General features: G+C 37.5%; 1 protein-coding gene across 2 annotated transcripts; it reads right to left on the bottom strand.

Annotated features, from left to right (window-relative positions):
- Positions 1-1,369: 1,369 nt before the first annotated feature.
- On the bottom strand, positions 1,370-10,989 carry LOC121855080. 2 transcript variants are annotated; one of them, XR_006086710.1, is made up of 3 exons: positions 10,934-10,989; positions 2,875-3,028; positions 1,370-2,396 (listed from the first exon to the last, which is right to left on the bottom strand). XR_006086710.1 is itself a non-coding variant. In XM_042349906.1 (2 exons), exons 1-2 carry the CDS (start codon positions 3,051-3,053, stop codon positions 2,189-2,191), a joined length of 387 nt encoding a protein of 128 aa, XP_042205840.1. In that variant the 5' UTR covers positions 3,054-4,122; the 3' UTR covers positions 1,370-2,188. The 2 variants fall into 2 exon arrangements, 1 of the variants encoding a protein (XP_042205840.1); XM_042349906.1 differs by lacking the exon at positions 10,934-10,989 and having other exon boundaries at positions 2,875-4,122.
- Between the last annotated feature and the right edge of the window lie 6,495 nt (positions 10,990-17,484).

Here is a 17,484-nt window from a genome sequence, read left to right as displayed (position 1 = left end):
GTTTATCATAGAAGGGGAGTGCTATGTATTCAAGGTTTATCATAGGAAGGGGGGTGCTATGTATTCAAGGTTTATCATAGGAAGGGGGTGCTATGTATCTAAGGTTTATCATAGGGAGGGAGTGCTATGTTTTCAAGGTTTATCATAGGGAGGAGTGCTATGTATTCAAGGTTTATCATAGGAAGGGGGTGCTATGTATTCAAGGTTTATCATAGGAAGGGGAGTGCTATGTTTTCAAGGTTTATCATAGGGAGGGGAGTGCTATGTATTCAAGGTTTATCATAAGAAGGGGGGTGCTATGTATTCAAGGTTTATCATAGGAAGGGGGGGGTGCTATGTATTCAAGGTTTATCATAGGAAGGGGGGTGCTATGTTTTCAAGGTTTATCATAGGGAGGGGAGTGCTATGTATTCAAGGTTTATCATAGGAAGGGGGTGCATGTATTCAAGGTTTATCATAGGAAGGGGGGGGTGCTATGTATTAAGGTTTATCATAGGGAGGGGAGTGCTATGTTTTTCAAGGTTTATCATAGGGAGGGGAGTGCTATGTATTCAAGGTTTATCATAGGAAGGGGGGGTGCTATGTATTCAAGGTTTATCAGGAAGGGGGTGCTATGTATTCAAGGGTTTATCATAGGAAGGGGGGTGCTATGTATTCAGTTTATCATAGGAAACAGGGGTGTTATGTATTCAAGGTTTATCATAGGAATGGGGGGTGCTATGTATTCAAGGTTTATCATAGGAACGGGGGTGCTATGAATTAAGGTTTATCATAGAGGTGGGTGCTATGTATTCAAGTTTATGATAGGAATGGGGGTGCTAGTGTATTCAAGGTTTATCATAGGAAGGGGGTGCTATGAATTCAAGGTTTTATCATAGGAAGGGGGTGCTATGGTATCCAAGGTTTATCATAGGAATGGGGGTGCATGTATTTAAGGTTTACTATAGAAATGGGGGGTGCTATGTATTCAAGGTTTATCATAGGAGGGGAGTGCTATGTATTCAAGGTTTATCATAGGGAGGTGGGTGCTATGTATTCAAGGTTTATCATAGGAATGGGGGGTGCTATGTATTCAAGGTTTATCATAGAAGGGGGTGCCATGAATCAAGGTTTATCATAGTGTGCTATGTATTCAAGGTTTATCATAGGAGGGAGTGCTATGTATTTAAGGTTTACTATAGAAATGGGGGGTGCTATGTATTCAAGGTTTATCATAGAGGGGAGTGCTATGTATTCAAGGTTTATCATAGGGAGGTGGGTGCTAGTGTATTCAAGGTTTATCATAGGAATGGGGTGCTATGTATTCAAGGTTTATCATTTGGAGGGGAGTGCTATGTATTCAAGGTTTATCATAGGAACAGGTGGGTGCTATGTATTCAAGGTTTATCATAGGAACAGGGGGGTGCTATGTATTCAAGGTTTATCATAGGAACAGGAGGGTGCGGTATTCAAGGTTTATTATATGGAGGGGAGTGCTATGTATTCAAGGTTTATCATAGGGAGGTGGGTGCTATGTACTCAAGGTTTATCATAGGGAGGGGTCAGGAGGTGTAGCTCCAAAAGCGTTAAGAACCATTGATCTAGTGCGAGGTGAGTTTAGGATAAGCCTCTGAGATATTAATTAATTTTGGTTAATTGCACTTACACCATAACCCAGCAGTATTATGATCCTTTACAGAATATAGTATCTATTATGATTGTACAACACTTTGATATATTGTATAGGTAGACATACAGTGATGCCAGGATGCTTGGCTGAAGGGCATAAACTTGAATATTAGATGGGAACAAGTTGATGTGGAGAGACAAATATAATAAAGAAAGGGTTCTGCTTGTTTGCCAATCTGATTTAAAATGCATCACAACAAATCTTGCATCGTCAAGGATCTATTGAATCTCTAATGTAATTGTACGGCTAAAAAATTAATGAGTAGCCCCAACTTAGTTTTCCCCCAGGGTACAAAAGTTATAGTGTTAAATTATAATGGGAGAATGTAAGAGATGTTGAGATATACTGGGGGAGTGTGACAATTGTTGAGTGTTACTTGGGGAGTGTAAGAGTTATGGATATATACTGGGTTAAATGAATGGTAAAATAGGTAAATAATGTGAAATGATACGGAGAGAAATAAGGTGATGATGGTAAGTAAAAACAAGGATTCTGGAAACTGCTACTGAACTTACATTCTTAATTAAAATTGCACTTTGGCAGTTTCCTCTTGGTGTAACTTGGCAGTTCAGTGTTGTCAGTACTAGTGATGCTCTGGGAGGAGATGTCCAGATGTTCAACCTCAATTTTGCCCTTAAGTGTATCATTGTTTGCTAAGGCATCCACCAGGTCTTTGCACCCCTTAGGACTTAACTGATTCCTTTTAAATACCAAGCCAGTGTATTTTCTGCAGGAACAACAGTGTATAAGTATGTCTCAAGACATCAGGATGGCTCAAATGATAGGCAAAAATTAAATAAATATATACTGATCATGGACAAGTAATTGTGGTGGTATCCCCAAACCCACAGCTGTGCCTCTTCCAAAATAAATTACAATTAAAAAAATGGTCTTATTCACACAATAAAAGGCAAAACCTATATAAATCTTTTTAATCAAAAGCCTCTTATAAATACAGGACACACAGAAAAGATGGAAATGCTGAAGCAAGATAATGTGTAATATTTTGTAAAAGAGTAGATCCCATGAAAACAATGTTAACAATAAAAAAAAAATTAAAAGTTTATTAAATGTCAATAACACCAAGAAATACATATTCCTAATTTGAGACAAACTGAAAAATGGTATTTTGAGACATAAGACAATTATGTTGCTGTAAAATAAAAATAAAAGTTTCCATAAATACAAAACAAAGGACTATTTACCCTTGCACAGGATACAGTGCCCGCACCACTCTGTTGGCCCACTCTACTTTTGTATCATCTACATTGTACAGAAAAAGCTTGATGCCACTGCTTATTGGTTGTGAGGGTAGGCATTCCAAATCATTTGGATCAACTCCAGGGAGCAAGTGAACATCTGTGTGCATAAAGAAATGATACATTGTACAAAATGTCTTTATATATGATCTTATTTATCACTAATATTCCATACTGTAATATACACTACTGTAAATGAAAAGGAGCACCAAGACTTATAAGAAAAAATAAATAAAGGATTGGCTCTGCAATTATATTGGGTTGACCCAAAGGCCATCGAATAACTTTAAACTTGTATGAATAGGCTATACCCGTACTACTGTACAGTACTAACCTCCAGAAATCCAAGAAAGCCAGAAAAATGGAGATGTAATCCTACAAGCTCAACTAAAGCACCTATAAACAGGAAGTTGCTAAGAAAAACAAGATACCAAACCTAGGAGATGTGAGTTTATGGCAGCAAAAAGACTGAAAATATATTGTTATGAACCCCTTTCACCGCTTCTCAACTTCCACCACTGGTTACCAGCAGTCAGGTCGTATATAAAGAAGCAGTAGATGTTATTGCCGCTGGTTTCAACTACAGTGCTGGCGTGTGTTGCATTAAGTCTTTCGACCTGTGACCTCGCCAGATGTATAAATGTTTACAGACAAATCCTGGTTCTGCTGAGTGGATGGTCTACTGTGGGTGGCAGGCCTCCCCACCATGAGGGAGATCATCCTCTCTAGTGATGCTATGAAGACCAGCCCTCTGCTCGCACTAGTGAACACTGGCTCACAGTCCTGTCCGAGAATTTGTGCTGGGAAAATTTATGCAGTAATTATTGTCCCTTAGAACACCATACTGGTTCGTGATTGACCCACACTTATCAGAACAGCATTAGTGATGACATACCCCAGTACTGAAATATTGTTGACTAATTATGCCTACTCGTTTCTGCCTTATCTAGAGTAATAAGACAATGCGGAATGAAGTGTAGCTAAGATTAATAGAGTTATGAACTTTGTGTTATGTCACTATGTTTAATAAATTGTAATTAAAAAAAATTTTTGACACTAACTAATTATGTATCAGTAATTATGTATTAGATGGATCACCATGTAATATTATGAATGCCTTCTCCTCTGGAGGTTTTGATCACATCAATAAATATTGAATGCGTCAAAAAGCGGGTTTCAATCATTCCCTTCGAATTGCCCCAACTACATAATAGATATAAACATAAGTGTCGCCGAATTCCACTGGCTGTCCCACCAGTCTACGGTAAATTCTCGACGATCGGATCAGTGAACATACAAACAACAGGCAGGTAGAATTCCACGAGGTCACAGAAACACACTCTGCACTGTAGTCTCTTTTAGTTGTCACTAGATCTTCACAAAATTGTTCACAGGGTATGTTCTCACAAATGGGCTTCAATTCAAATATATAAGTCACAAAGTATATCTTCATAACTGGGCTTCACCAGATAATATACAGTGACCCTCGCTTAATGAACACCTCGTTAACGATTTCGATTAACTAACTGCCTTCCATAAGATCTTCAACCGTTAACTAAAAATTCCGTTAACGGTTCTACGAACCGACTCTCAACAACATGTTTTCGGCTGAACTGACCGGGCAAACTAGCTTTAGTATCAGTCCGCCAATACATTAATCGGTTCTAGGCTTAAATTCCTTACTATTTTAGTAAATATCAAGAAGTTTATACTATTCAATAATTTTAAAAGTTTAATATTCAATTTTTAGTCATTTTAACAATTATTGAACATAACTGAAGGTAAAGTGACTAGTTTAATGAGCGGCATCCAGCCTCTTAACACAGCAAACAGGCGTTAGTCTCTCTGTTTTCACTGGAGGTAACATCTTGCTTGAGACTCTCTTCAACTAAACGCTTTTTTTCTGTTTCCAAGCAAATTATTGGTCATTTTGAAATATATTTTACATATTGACAATATATAATGCAGTGCAGTGTTGAATTAAAGGAAATAATCTTGAATTACACCAAGAGAGCTAAAATTTTATGGGTGAAATGGCGCCATGGGGTGACTTCTCTTCCACCCCAATGCCTTCTTTTTCCTTCTCCTCCACCCCATTCTAAATCCCATCATCATCATCATCATCATCATCCAGGAGCCTCTACATACACACCTCAAAGTAAGTGAACTTTTCTACCATTTTTGTTGAATTTAGGAAATTTTCGTGAGCTGAACCACTACCCAAAACCCATTGAAACAATGGTTTCGGTTAACGAACTTTTTCAGTTAACGAACCAACTTCTGGAACGGATTGAGTTCGTTAACGAGGGGTCACTGTATAGTCAGCACACTACCAGTGTACAATTCCTTAGTCTTTCCACTTTTATTGCTCACAACAATTCCACAATACTGTACTTGCACACACTTATCTTCAGCTGTCACAAGACTTGTACTTCACACTCTAAACAGAAATGGATGACTACTCCCTAGGCAGCTTGTGAGTGTTTCCCCATGTCGTCAGATGCCTTGAGCATTTTAGCAAAATCCAGGCGCTGCAGGTCGAAACTTACTTCGGAGAGTTCTAGAATGATATAGACTTTCAATATGTAAATAAATCATTGCAAAAATGATGAAATACATTCTACAAAAATTCTACATAAGTAATACATCAATATATACAAGAAAATCTCCCAAAACTTGCAAAAATAACTGCTACTTGAAATAGAAAAGTCAAAACACCGAGTTCACAAAATTATAATACTAAATTATACCGCATAACAATATACAGGTACCTTGACTTACTACCACCCGGACATACGACCAGTTGTATAAAATATTTTTCAAATTATGTATTTTCGAGTCCCGACGTTAGTGATCGCGACTGTGTTTTGACAAAATTTTCATTAGTAATTCCCTAATATGGCTGGAAGCTTAAAAGTGAGAGTTCTCAAGGTGCTGAGAAGAAAAAGAAACACCCATTTTAGATTTTCTATGTATTATTTTCAGATTTTGACTTATGACCTGGTCAAAGGTCCCTAACCCCGCCGTAGTTGAGGACTGACTGTATACCGAACTTGGTCTTTTCCCCCTTACAGGATTGTGTCCAGGAGTTTTACCTAAAAACTACCATTTCCATTCCACGGATCCTTGGCAACTATGTCCAAGCCAACTTGACTCCTGCTGTCCGGAGGCCGACCTCCATCTAGAACAGGGGTTTCTAACCTGGGGTCCATGGACCTCAAGGAGTCAGATAATATAATTGACATTGCTGGATTCCTTGTAAGACCAGGAATATTTGAATATAAATGTCATATATTTTGCAAAGATAACATATTTACTCAGAGTAAACATTTGTATGTCTAATGCAAAATCTATGATGTTTATATTCAAAATGATCATTAAATTGTAAGAATTCAGCAATGTAAATTATATTCTGGCCGGGTAATTTGTATGAATTTTATGAGCTAAAACAAATATCTTCAGTTAATAAAAAAAAATATTCTTCACGACACTATCTGTCAATCAAAGTACCCACCTTGCCTCCCCCTCTTCCAACCACCAGATGGTCGGTCCGTCCCAACCTCCTCCCCACCCCACCAGCCCTCCCTTCAAGAGAAAGGTTGGGTGAAAAACTAGATTTTAACATTTAGTATTAAATAATAACTCAGATTAAAGTTAGATAACATAATGACATTGCTGGATTCCTTGTAAAACCAGGAATATTTTGAATATAAATGTCATATATTTTGCACAAAAGATAACATATTTACTCAGAGTAAACATTACAGTGACCCTCGCTTAACGAAAGCCTCGGTAACAAAATTTCGGTTAACGAACTGCCTTCCATAAGGATCTTCAATTGGTTAACGCAAATTCGAGTTAATCTAATTTCTACGAACCGAACTCAACATGTTTTCGCTGCACTGACTGGGCAACCAGCTTTAGTATCAGCCGCCAATACATTAACGGTTCTAGGGCTTAAATTCCTTACTATTTTAGTAAATATCAAGAAGTTTATACTGTTCAATAATTTTAAAAGTTTAATATTCAATTTTTAGTCATTTTAACAATATTTAACATAATTGAAGGTAAAGTGACTAGTTTAATCGCAGCATCAGCCTCTTAACACAGCAAACAGGTGTTAGTCTCTCTGTTTTCACTGGAGGTAACATCTTGCTTGAGACTCTTCAACTGAACGCTTTTTTTCTGTGTTTTCAAGCAATTATTGGTCATTTTGAAATTTATTTTACATATTGACGATATATAATGCAGTGCAGTGTTGATTTAAAGAAAATAATCTTGAATTACACCAAGAGAACTAAAATTTTATGGGTGAAATGGCACCATGGGGTGACTTCTCTTCCACCCCAATGCCTTCTTTTCTCCCTCCTCCACCCCCATTCTAATTCCCATCATCATCATTATTATCCAGGAGCCTTCTACATACACACCTCAAAGTAAGTGAACTTTTCTACCATTTTGTTGAATTTAGGAAATTTTGGTGAGCTGGAACCAATTACCCAAACCCATTGAAACAATGGTTTGGTTATGAACTTTTCGGTTAACTAACTACCTTCTGGAACGGATTGAGTTCGTTAAAAGAGGGTCACTGTACTGTATATCTAAAATTTGTATGTCTAATGCAAAATATATGATGTTTATATTCAAAATGATCATCAAATTGTAAAAATTCCAGCAATGCAAATTATATTCTGGCCAGGTAATTTGTATGAATTTTATGAGCTAAAACAAATATCTTCAGTTAATAAAAAAATAATAATTCTTCACAGGGTAACAGATGGTCGGTTGGTCCCTCCTCCCCCCACCCCCACCAACGTCCCAAGGAGATGTGTGGGATAACCACTAAATTTTAATAAATAATACCTCAAAACTAAAGTTAGGATAATATAATTGACATTGCTGATTCCTTGTAAGACCAGGAATATTTTGAATATAAATGTCATATTTTGCACAAAAGATAACATATTTACTCAGAGTAAACATTATATCTAAAATTTGTATGTCTAATGCAAAATCTATGATGTTTATATTCAAAATGATCATCAAATTGAAAAGAATTCCGGCATGTAAATTATATTCTGCCCGAATAATTTATGAATTTTATGAGCTAAATAAAAAATTATACTTCACCCGGCGTGGTACACCCACGCGGCATGTGAGCATCTGGGTTCTGGCAGGGCACCGTATGGCGTGGAAAGCGGAATGTGGGACGCGTAAGTGAGGTTGACTGTATATTCATTGCATGCAAAGTTGTGTTTATGTGCTTATGTGCATTTTTTTCTAGGAAGGGGTCCATAGCTTTCACCAGATTCTCAAAGGGGTCTGTGACTCAAAAGGTTAAGAACCACTGATCTAGAAGACAGTGGCGAGGTCACTCATCCGGGCCCTTCAGACACGACCTCCTGCCTGATATTGTTGTCCTCCCTGCTGTTGGTTCGTCTTCTTCTCCTGGCTGGATTTTCAACCTGAAGTGATTGCCCTCGTGGACCGCTCGAAATCCCACATGAATCCTGTTATTCTCTGCAAATACCACCTCTCCAGGATTTTCCCACTGGTCCCCAGGTAGGGTCGTCTCTACACTGATGGCTCTGTTGACCCAGCTGCAGGTAGGGCCGACTGGTGTCTACATCTCGCCTGATTCCCCTTGAGCCTATCAAACTTTCTCTCAGAGTTTCTGTGAGGCATCCTCCACCAGGCTGAACTGATAGCCCTCATTGCTATCTTCCGTTGAGGAAAGCCGATGGTTTCTGCCCTTGTCTGCTGCGATTCCAGGTCTGCTCTGGTCGCATTTGAAGAATCAGGACCTCATCCTCGAATCGGTTAACATCCCTTCAGGATGCAGGCCGTCCTGTGACACCTATGGTGCCAGTCATGTCGTTATCTTGGGGAATGAGGCAGCAGATGGCCTTGCCAAAACTGGTTGTGACAAGGCCACACCTGACAATGTTGTTCCTGAACATTTACAGCTTATAACCCAAATCTACAAACAGAAAGCTGGAAGCAACCATCCCGACCGCCCACTTACGATGTCCTCGTAAACGACCTCTCAGCATGTCTATATAGGTAGAGATGCGAAATGGATGTGATTGCTGCCGTGTCATCATTGGGTATGACTTTGCTGAGATTGGTATCCCGCATCCTGAGCAATCTGTGCATTATGCAGAAGACGACAGCGCACCTTGTCACTACCTCCTAAGATGTCCCCACACGAACTTCCTCTGCTGGACCACACTCCACCCCCTGACGGAGAACTATTTTACACGTTTTTAGTACAATTACTTACTGTAGTCATTCTGAAATTTATTTTACATATGACATATATAGTGCAGTGTTGATTTAAAGAAAATAATCTTGAATTACACCTAGTGAACTTAAATTTTATGGATGAAATGATGGCATGAAGCATGGGGTGATTTCTCTTCCACCCCCACTTCTTCTTCTCCCTTCTCCTCCACCTTGTGATTCCCATCATCATCATCATCATCAACCAAGAGCCTTCTACATACACACCTCCAAAGTAAGTGACTTGGCATTTATTTTTTACATTGTATGTAATTTCGGTGAGCTGGAACCAATTACCCATCCTGCTGTGGTTTTAAGTTACGAAATTTCCGTTGAGCGACCTGGAACGTGTGTTAAGATGCGAGGACCACTGTACTTGTACTCTTAGATGCTTCTGGTGTTGTTGTGTATAGGGGTACTAGTGACACACTAGTCTACTTCCTATATCAAGGAATAAATATTGAAATTGAATTGAACAAACTGAGGCATAAAATTCCAAGAATGTTCCAGTAGCAAACCGAGACATTGCTGACAAGTTGCGATGGAATGGACATGGCCTCTTCCTCCTTGCGAGTTCTTGAAAATGCACATCAAAAGGGCTAATTATCAAGCTCATATTTGGAATCAGTCAGCCAAATCAACAAGCTATTTACACCAGAAGCTCATGGTTGGGAACTTACAGAAGGAAAATTGGAAGTTCAAGTGGACAGGTACCGTCATGCCACAAGAGCTGGTGGATGTGGTGATAAGTCCCAAAGAAGAATGAGGATGAAGAAGACACAGAATTTTGTAATCTCATGGACTACATCCTTGAGCATGATGACTAGATTTTGTGATTTTTCTGACTGTAGAGTAAAATCATACCTGGTCTTTTTAAAACTGAAGACAACTGAAATTTTTAACGAAGATGAATGACTGTAAAATTTTTCTATGTGAAACACTAGTTCAATTTTGGTAAACCGGTCAAAAAATTTGAATGTATAAGTGAGTATGATAATAGATTATGTAAATTTATTTCCTGTCTCAACTTTGAGTAAAGCCATGCCTTTACTGTCGATATGAAGTACTGTTTTGCCACAGCATTTTCCGTCACGCTTTAAAAGATGAATAATAACTGTGAAATGTAAATCACATTTATTTTATTCTAGTAAAATAGGTCAAGACAGCTTTTTTTGCCTCTGTCAGGTTTGCAAAGATTTGGGCGTCATGTTGCTCTTACATAACATGGGTCCAATTCTTATCAGAGAATGTGTCTGGCAAACAAAAGATACTGAGACATGGCTCAGACAACCCAAAAACATGGACTCCATAAATCCCCAGAGGGGGCGGAGGGTTTGATACCTGACCCATGGATTACACCCTTAGGTTCACTAAGCAATACTTTTTGCACTATTGCTCACAGAATGAGTATGGGGTCACAATAAACTTATAATGCCCAGCTCACTCCGTAAAATTGGGTATGTGATAGGAAGGGCACCCAACTGTAAACTTGCCTCAATTTTTCTGATGGCAACAAAACCCAGACCATGCTCTCAGGTACTCATGGCTGACCTCACAAGCATAGAAAATAGCATAATATGGTGAACCGACAACAATATTATAGGGGACTGACCTAGGACATAACGCTTCTAGTAAGTTGCACTGTTTTAAAAAGCTATCTAGATAAAGGTGACAGCTAGAAAATCCAGGTCCTACCACTCCTGCAGAAGGAAAAATAACATACCTAAGTGGTATAGCTTGGGAGATCCTGCAGTGGAGGCAACGCGGACTTAAATCTTGGCAGCAGCAAGGTCAAGCCGTTCTATCGTCGTTGCCAGTTTAGCTGTATAACTCAGGCATCCCACCAAGTGGTAAAGGAACATCTGTGGATAACCAAGAGCACATAAGACCGCTGTACAATGCAGTAAAGCCTCGAATAACGACGGAATGTGTCCTCTATTATTGCAGTGTAAGGTGAATCATCGTGCTCGTGAATCAATAATTACCATTAAAATAAAGCAATAATAATGGAATCTGCGTTCCTAAGTGTGACCTATTCATATCTTTTGTGTGGCACCCTCTTTCCCCCAAAAAAAATACAATTAATGAAAAGTGCAAACAATATTCTTTAAATAATGTTTCTGAGTGCACCTTATACAATATAAATGAATATAATATGGTCACAAAGAGGAGATGGGGCGCCATTGTTTTCGTTTGTGCTTACAACCTAAGGAGACGGGCGATAGTTCTACGAGAAAATTAGGAAAAAAAGACCCTGGTTGTAGCTGTAGTAAAATTTATGTAAAAAATATAATACAAGTATAGTGTAACCCTCGTTAAAACGGACTAATAGGGAGGAGGGAAGGGTGTCCGTTTAGCCGATTGTCCGAATTAACCGATGAGGGGTTAATATTGCATTATACAGCTATGTGTAAGTTATTACCCCTTAACTGAGTCAATTGAACCCAGGGTCCGCGTTAAGTGAAATCAGTTAAGTGAACAACAGAGAGTATAGGATTAATTCCAATAGAAACGGCCGACCCCCAAACTCCACTTTTGAAGGCACATACCTATGTTGTAGTAAAAATAACATCTTAATTTTATGATGGTACATACACAATTAATACTTAAGAGAAATAGAAATACAGTCGCAATTAATGTCCATTCAAATAATGGACTCAACTCCCTCCCCCTCTCACACTACACAGCCGGTAACAGATGGTGGGTCGGTCCCTCCCTCCCCACCCCCACCAACGTCCCAGGAGATGTGTGGGATAACCTCAAATTAAAGAAAATATAATTGACATTGCTGGATTCCTTTAAAGACCAGGAATATTTTGAATATAAATGTCATATATTTTGCACAAAAAGATAATATAGGTACCGAGAAAATTTTATCTAAAAATTGTAAGTTTAAAAGCAAAATATATGATGTTTATATTCAAAATGATCACTCAAATTATAAGAATTCCAGCAATGTAAATTATATTCTGACGGTATTTTGTATGAATTTTATGAGCTAAAACAAATATCTCAGTTAATAAAAAAAATAATTCACTACACTATCTGTCAATCAGTACCCCACCTGCCTCCCCTCTTCCAACCTGCGTCAGTCCCAAACCTCCCACCCCCACCAATCCTTCCAGAGTTTTTAACATTTAGTATTAAAATAATTAGATTGTTAGGATATTATAATGACATTGCTGATCTTGTAAGATTGAATATTTTTGAATATAAATGCTATATTTTGCACAAAAGATACTATAGTTACTAGGAGAAAATTTTTTAATCTAAAATTGTAAGTTTGAAGCAAATAAGTGATGTTTTATATTCAAAATGGATCATCAAATTATAAGAGAATTCCAGCAATGTAAATTATATTCTGACCGGTAATTTGTATGAATTTATGAGCCAAAATAAATATCTTCAGTTAATAAAAAATAAAATTCCTTCAGCAGGGTAGCCAGATGGTTGGTTGGTCCTCCTCCCCCCCTTTCACCAATCGTCCCCAAGGAGATGTGGGATAACTACTAAATTTTAATAAATAATACCTCAAACTAAAGTTAGATAATATAATTGACATTGCTGGATTCCTTGAAGATTAGGAATATTTGAATATAAATGTCATATATTTTGTAAAAGATACTATAGTTAATTAGAGAAAAATTTTATTCTAAAATTGTGTTTAAAGCTAAAAATATATGATGTTTATATTCAAATGAGATCACCAAATTATAAGAATTCCAGCAATGTAAATTATATTCTGCCTGTAATTTGTATGAATTTTATGAGCTAAAAACAGGAGTCAGCAGGTGTTGTTGGGGCAAATCTAAAATATGCCTCGATACTCACTGTCAGAGGTGGTAGAAAATCATACTGCGAAAGTTCATTTCAAGGCACCCAGATATGTAAACGTTAAGGAAACCGCTATGAAGTGGGTAAAACTGTGTTCATTTGAGGCCTCAATATAGGAGTCCGCTTTTCACCAGTAAATTTGAGTCGCCCGCTTTCTTAATCTCGAGTACCAGAGATCATATATCTTAGTAGTGACATTGTGACTTGATATTGCAACTGGAGGCAATTGTTGAGGTAACTTAGGTGTTGTCTGATTACAGTTGGAAATATTCAAGATCCATTGTGAGGATGTTTAAAGCTTCAACTGTCTTTATGGTTGGTAAAAATTTGTCAGTCTGTGGCAGTCTGTATGGCTGTGTGAGGCCTTGTGTTTGTAGCAACCGCCAAATATATAAATATATATATGTTATGGTAATTATCAGAAACACATAGGTATGTTAAACAGGCTTACAGTGTGATGAAAAAGGATATGGTATAGGATGGTCCATAAAACATGTAGCCATGTTCTTTATTTGAATGCCCATCATAGGAGAGTCCATTTTCCACTTCAGCACTCAAGAGTTGTCTATTTTTTCTTAATCTTAAGAGGTGCACCAGGATCTTGTTATTTCTTAGTAGATAATAGAATTTGAATTGCAACCTCTAATTGCAACTGGGACAATCCCAGAACCAGAAATTTGATATGATAGTCTGATTTTATTCGATGATCCAAATCCGGGATTAAAGGGTCCGAATTATCGAAGTACATCAGTAATATACAGTATATAGCTTCAGTAAGTTAATAACCAAATAATAAAAGTAGCAAACTACTCAATGGCAAAAGAAGAGATGGATTAACGCACATATACGTGTATATTTATGGATACGCCGCATTTATCTTTTAAAAATATGTTCTAAAGATCTGGCGATTGTTTATTAATAATATGTACACAGTATTTCCACTGAAATAATCTTTATATCTGCAAAATGAACAATACAATACAATCTATTAATTATAATGAATATTAAAACACACGATGGTTCTACTGAAGAAAATAGACACTGGCTGTAGCTGTAGTGAAATTTAATTAAAAAATTATATTTAGGCGTATGTTTTGGGCAATTTTATTTGATACATAAAGGAACATTGAAGCAGCTGCAACTACCAATGGTAAAGAAACAGTTGCAGACGATTAACGCCAATGCATGTACAGTTAGTATACAGGACCTCATGACGGTTTACTTAACGTTGCATATACGTTTTGCTAAAGCTGAACTTTCATCACTTAACGCGGATTTTTTCACAGCAACGCGGTGAGGCCCGCCTGGAGCTATTTTTAGATTCGCACTAATTTCTCACCCGCCACCCTGCTCTGGATCGCCTGCTTTTAGCTCATAAAATTCATACAAATTACCCAGCCAGAATATAGCGTTTTTAGATTGCTGAATTTTATAATTTGGTGGGATCATTTTGAATATAAAATATTTTTGATTAAATATACATTTTTAGATAGTGTTTAATTTGAGTTAAGTGTTATCTTTTTGTATATGATATTATATTAAAATATTCTGGTCTCAAGGAATCCAGCAATGTTTATTATATTATCTTAATTTTAGTTTGAGGTATTATTTATTGTATTTGTGTGTTATCCCACACATCCTTGGGAGGTTGGTGGGGGGTGGGGGAGAGATGTCTTGACTTAATTGTTATACTAAGAATTTTTTTTTTTAACTGAAGTATTGTTTTAGCTTCAGTAAATCTGGGTATAATTGGTTTGGTCAGAATATATAATTTATATTGCCAATTTTAATTTGTGATTTTTGAATATAAATAAAATATTTTTGTGTTATTCAATTTTAGATAAAATGTTTAATCTGGAGTAAGTATGTTATCTTTTGTCCAAAATATATGATATTTATATTCAAATACTTGGTCTTATAATAAGGAATCCAGCAATGTCAATTATATTATCCTAATTTAATCTGAGGTATTATTTATCACTAAAATGTTAAAACCTTGGAAAGGGAGGATTGGTGGGGGGTGGGGAGGTTGGGACTGACGGTGGTTAAAGAGTGTGGAGGGTGATAAAGTTTTTTGATTGATAGATGTGTTGAAGATTATGTTTTTTTTTATTAACTGTAGATATTTGTTTTAGTCATGAAATTTTATATTGAATTTCAACAGAATATATTTACATTGTTGGGATTTCTTAATTTTGGTGATTTTGAAGAGCTGATATATATTTTTTGATAAACATACAATTTTTAGATAAAATTGCCCTAGGTGTAATTATAAGATTTTTGTGGAAAATATATGACATTTATTCAAAATATCTCACCATGAATCCAGCAATGCCAATTATATTTCCTAACTTTGCTTGAGGTTATCCTGCCACATCTCCTTGGGACGGCCAGGGGGGTGGGGGAGGGAGGGACTGACTGACCATCTGTTGGGCTGTAGTGTGAGAGGGGAGGAGTTAAGTCCATTATTTGAATGGACATTAACTTGCATGACCGTATTTCTTTTATTTCTCTTAAGTATTAATTGTGTAAGCGTACCATATCATAAAATTAAGATGTTGGTTTTTACTACAAATATAAAGCATTTCTATTGCCAAAAAGTGGAGTTTGGGGTCGGAAGCTGGGTTCTATTAAATTAATCCCATATGTTCTGTTATTCACTTATCTGCTTACTTAATGCGACCTCTGTGGGTTCTAATTGACCGCAAGTATAGTACCACTGTACACGGAAACATATCGCTATTTTCTATAATATAGATGTTCTATTTACTGTTCATATGTTTTAAAATAATACCAGGAACATTTCAAAAAATTTATTCACCAATGGTGGCAGTCTAAAATATAAGGACAGCTAATGAATATTGCGTTTAGTTTTACTCGATGATGTCATCAGGTTCAACTCCTGGCTGAAGTTTCGAAGCCTAAGCAAGCTGCGTTAAGGAACTTGCTACTGAACCTGAAGTTGATGTTGAAGCTGCTTATGATGCCAAAATTTGATGGTGAAGCTGAAGTTGATGGTTGAGGCTTCTCTTTAACAATAAAGCTCTCGGAAAAGAACCTTGTGCCAGTTGCTATCTTTTATCATACATCTAGTATATGTAGAGGTCATTTGTATTTATTTAAATTTTAATGGCTTGTTCTTACACGGATCCATTTTGGCAAATATGTTCATTGCCTGCCCGGCAATATCACAGACCCCCACCTTTTCACATCGCTTAACACATCTAGTTTCTCGCCAGCCATAAGAATTTTCATTAGCATTTGTACAGCACTACCATCACTTAGCTCTTTCTTGCTCATGTTGAATAGGGATGCAAAATGCTTTAAGAAACCTGAGAAAGTTTTTTCCCGTTCCTGTTCAGATGCGTGAAAACAAGCGACCACAAAGCCCGACTGTTGTTTACTGGCGATCCGCATTACCAACGTTATAGTGCTTTTGTAGCCATGCCTTCATTTTTTTGTAATATTTTTTTTTATATATACATATTTCGAATTTATTATTTGTAGTATAGTCCAGTTTACGATTTTATAAGCAGTTGGTCATTTGCTGTGATTCGTCCAGATGCGCCTAATTATTTTTTGCTGACATTCCTGAATTTGCTGTGAAGCGGCGTTGGTAGTGGCGCGTTTGGTAGCCTTAAGGTCGCTGGGTTGATGTCAGATGACATTTTGACTGTGATTGGGCCGAGATCTTATTTCCCTTCCCTTAGCTGTGATTGGTTTGTGTAATGTGATGTGCTTTGCCACGTGGAGTGGATAGCCTTGACTACCGAAATTAGGCGGCCTCTCCTGACATACTGCATATCGTGGTATCTATTGTTCCATAAGAATGGCTGCAACGGACCACCACTACCTTACAGAAAACCTTTATTACCTGGATTAGCCGCCTCTATGCCAAAGAAGATATTTACATGCCTAATGTAGGTGAAGGTACAAGATCATCCAGAGTTGGAAAGGAACAAGACAGGTTAATCTCGGCGGCCAGCATGGTGTGAATTAACATCCGGATTTATAAAGAAGGATGCAGCGATAAAAGAATCATGCGAATATCAAAGTTCTGCAGGTGCTTCAAGATCAAGTGTTGCCGACAAGTGCTCCAAGGCGGAGAATTTACTTGTGGCTCTTTTATTTCCAAGGCGTGAATATGGCAGTTTACACCGCTCAGTTCAGGAGTATGTGAATCTGTATGTGCGAGTAGTGTCATTTAAGAGGGAATTGCAGAGCCCAAACCCTTCAATGCTTCCTCTGTGGTTGTTACAGGTTTATGAGAGGAACAAGATTCTTCAACGTTAACATTGGTGGTGAAGAAGCGAAGTTGACCGTGGTTGTGGATGTAGGGATTTTCTCCGTTTTGTAGATTATGAGGAAGGTATAATCACGACCAGGTGTTCAATATGGACGAATCCGTAGCAATACGTAAATTGAACGGGCGCATACTGA

This window comes from Homarus americanus, unplaced genomic scaffold (genome assembly GCF_018991925.1).
Source record: "Homarus americanus isolate GMGI-L3 unplaced genomic scaffold, GMGI_Hamer_2.0 scaffold49411, whole genome shotgun sequence".
Classification (NCBI taxonomy): domain Eukaryota; kingdom Metazoa; phylum Arthropoda; class Malacostraca; order Decapoda; family Nephropidae; genus Homarus; species Homarus americanus.
The sequence above is the reverse complement of the archived record's forward strand: the minus strand, read 5'-3'. Positions and strand labels throughout refer to the sequence as shown.

Bases quoted from the DNA above. Each gene is read 5' to 3' on its own strand.
- LOC121855080 (XM_042349906.1), bottom strand. From the start codon at position 3,053: ATGTATCATTTCTTTATGCACACAGATGTTCACTTGCTCCCTGGAGTT. The intron at 2,397-2,874 runs GTAAATAGTCCT...TTGTTCCTGCAG, and splicing joins GCACTGTATCCTGTGCAAGG to AAAATACACTGGCTTGGTAT.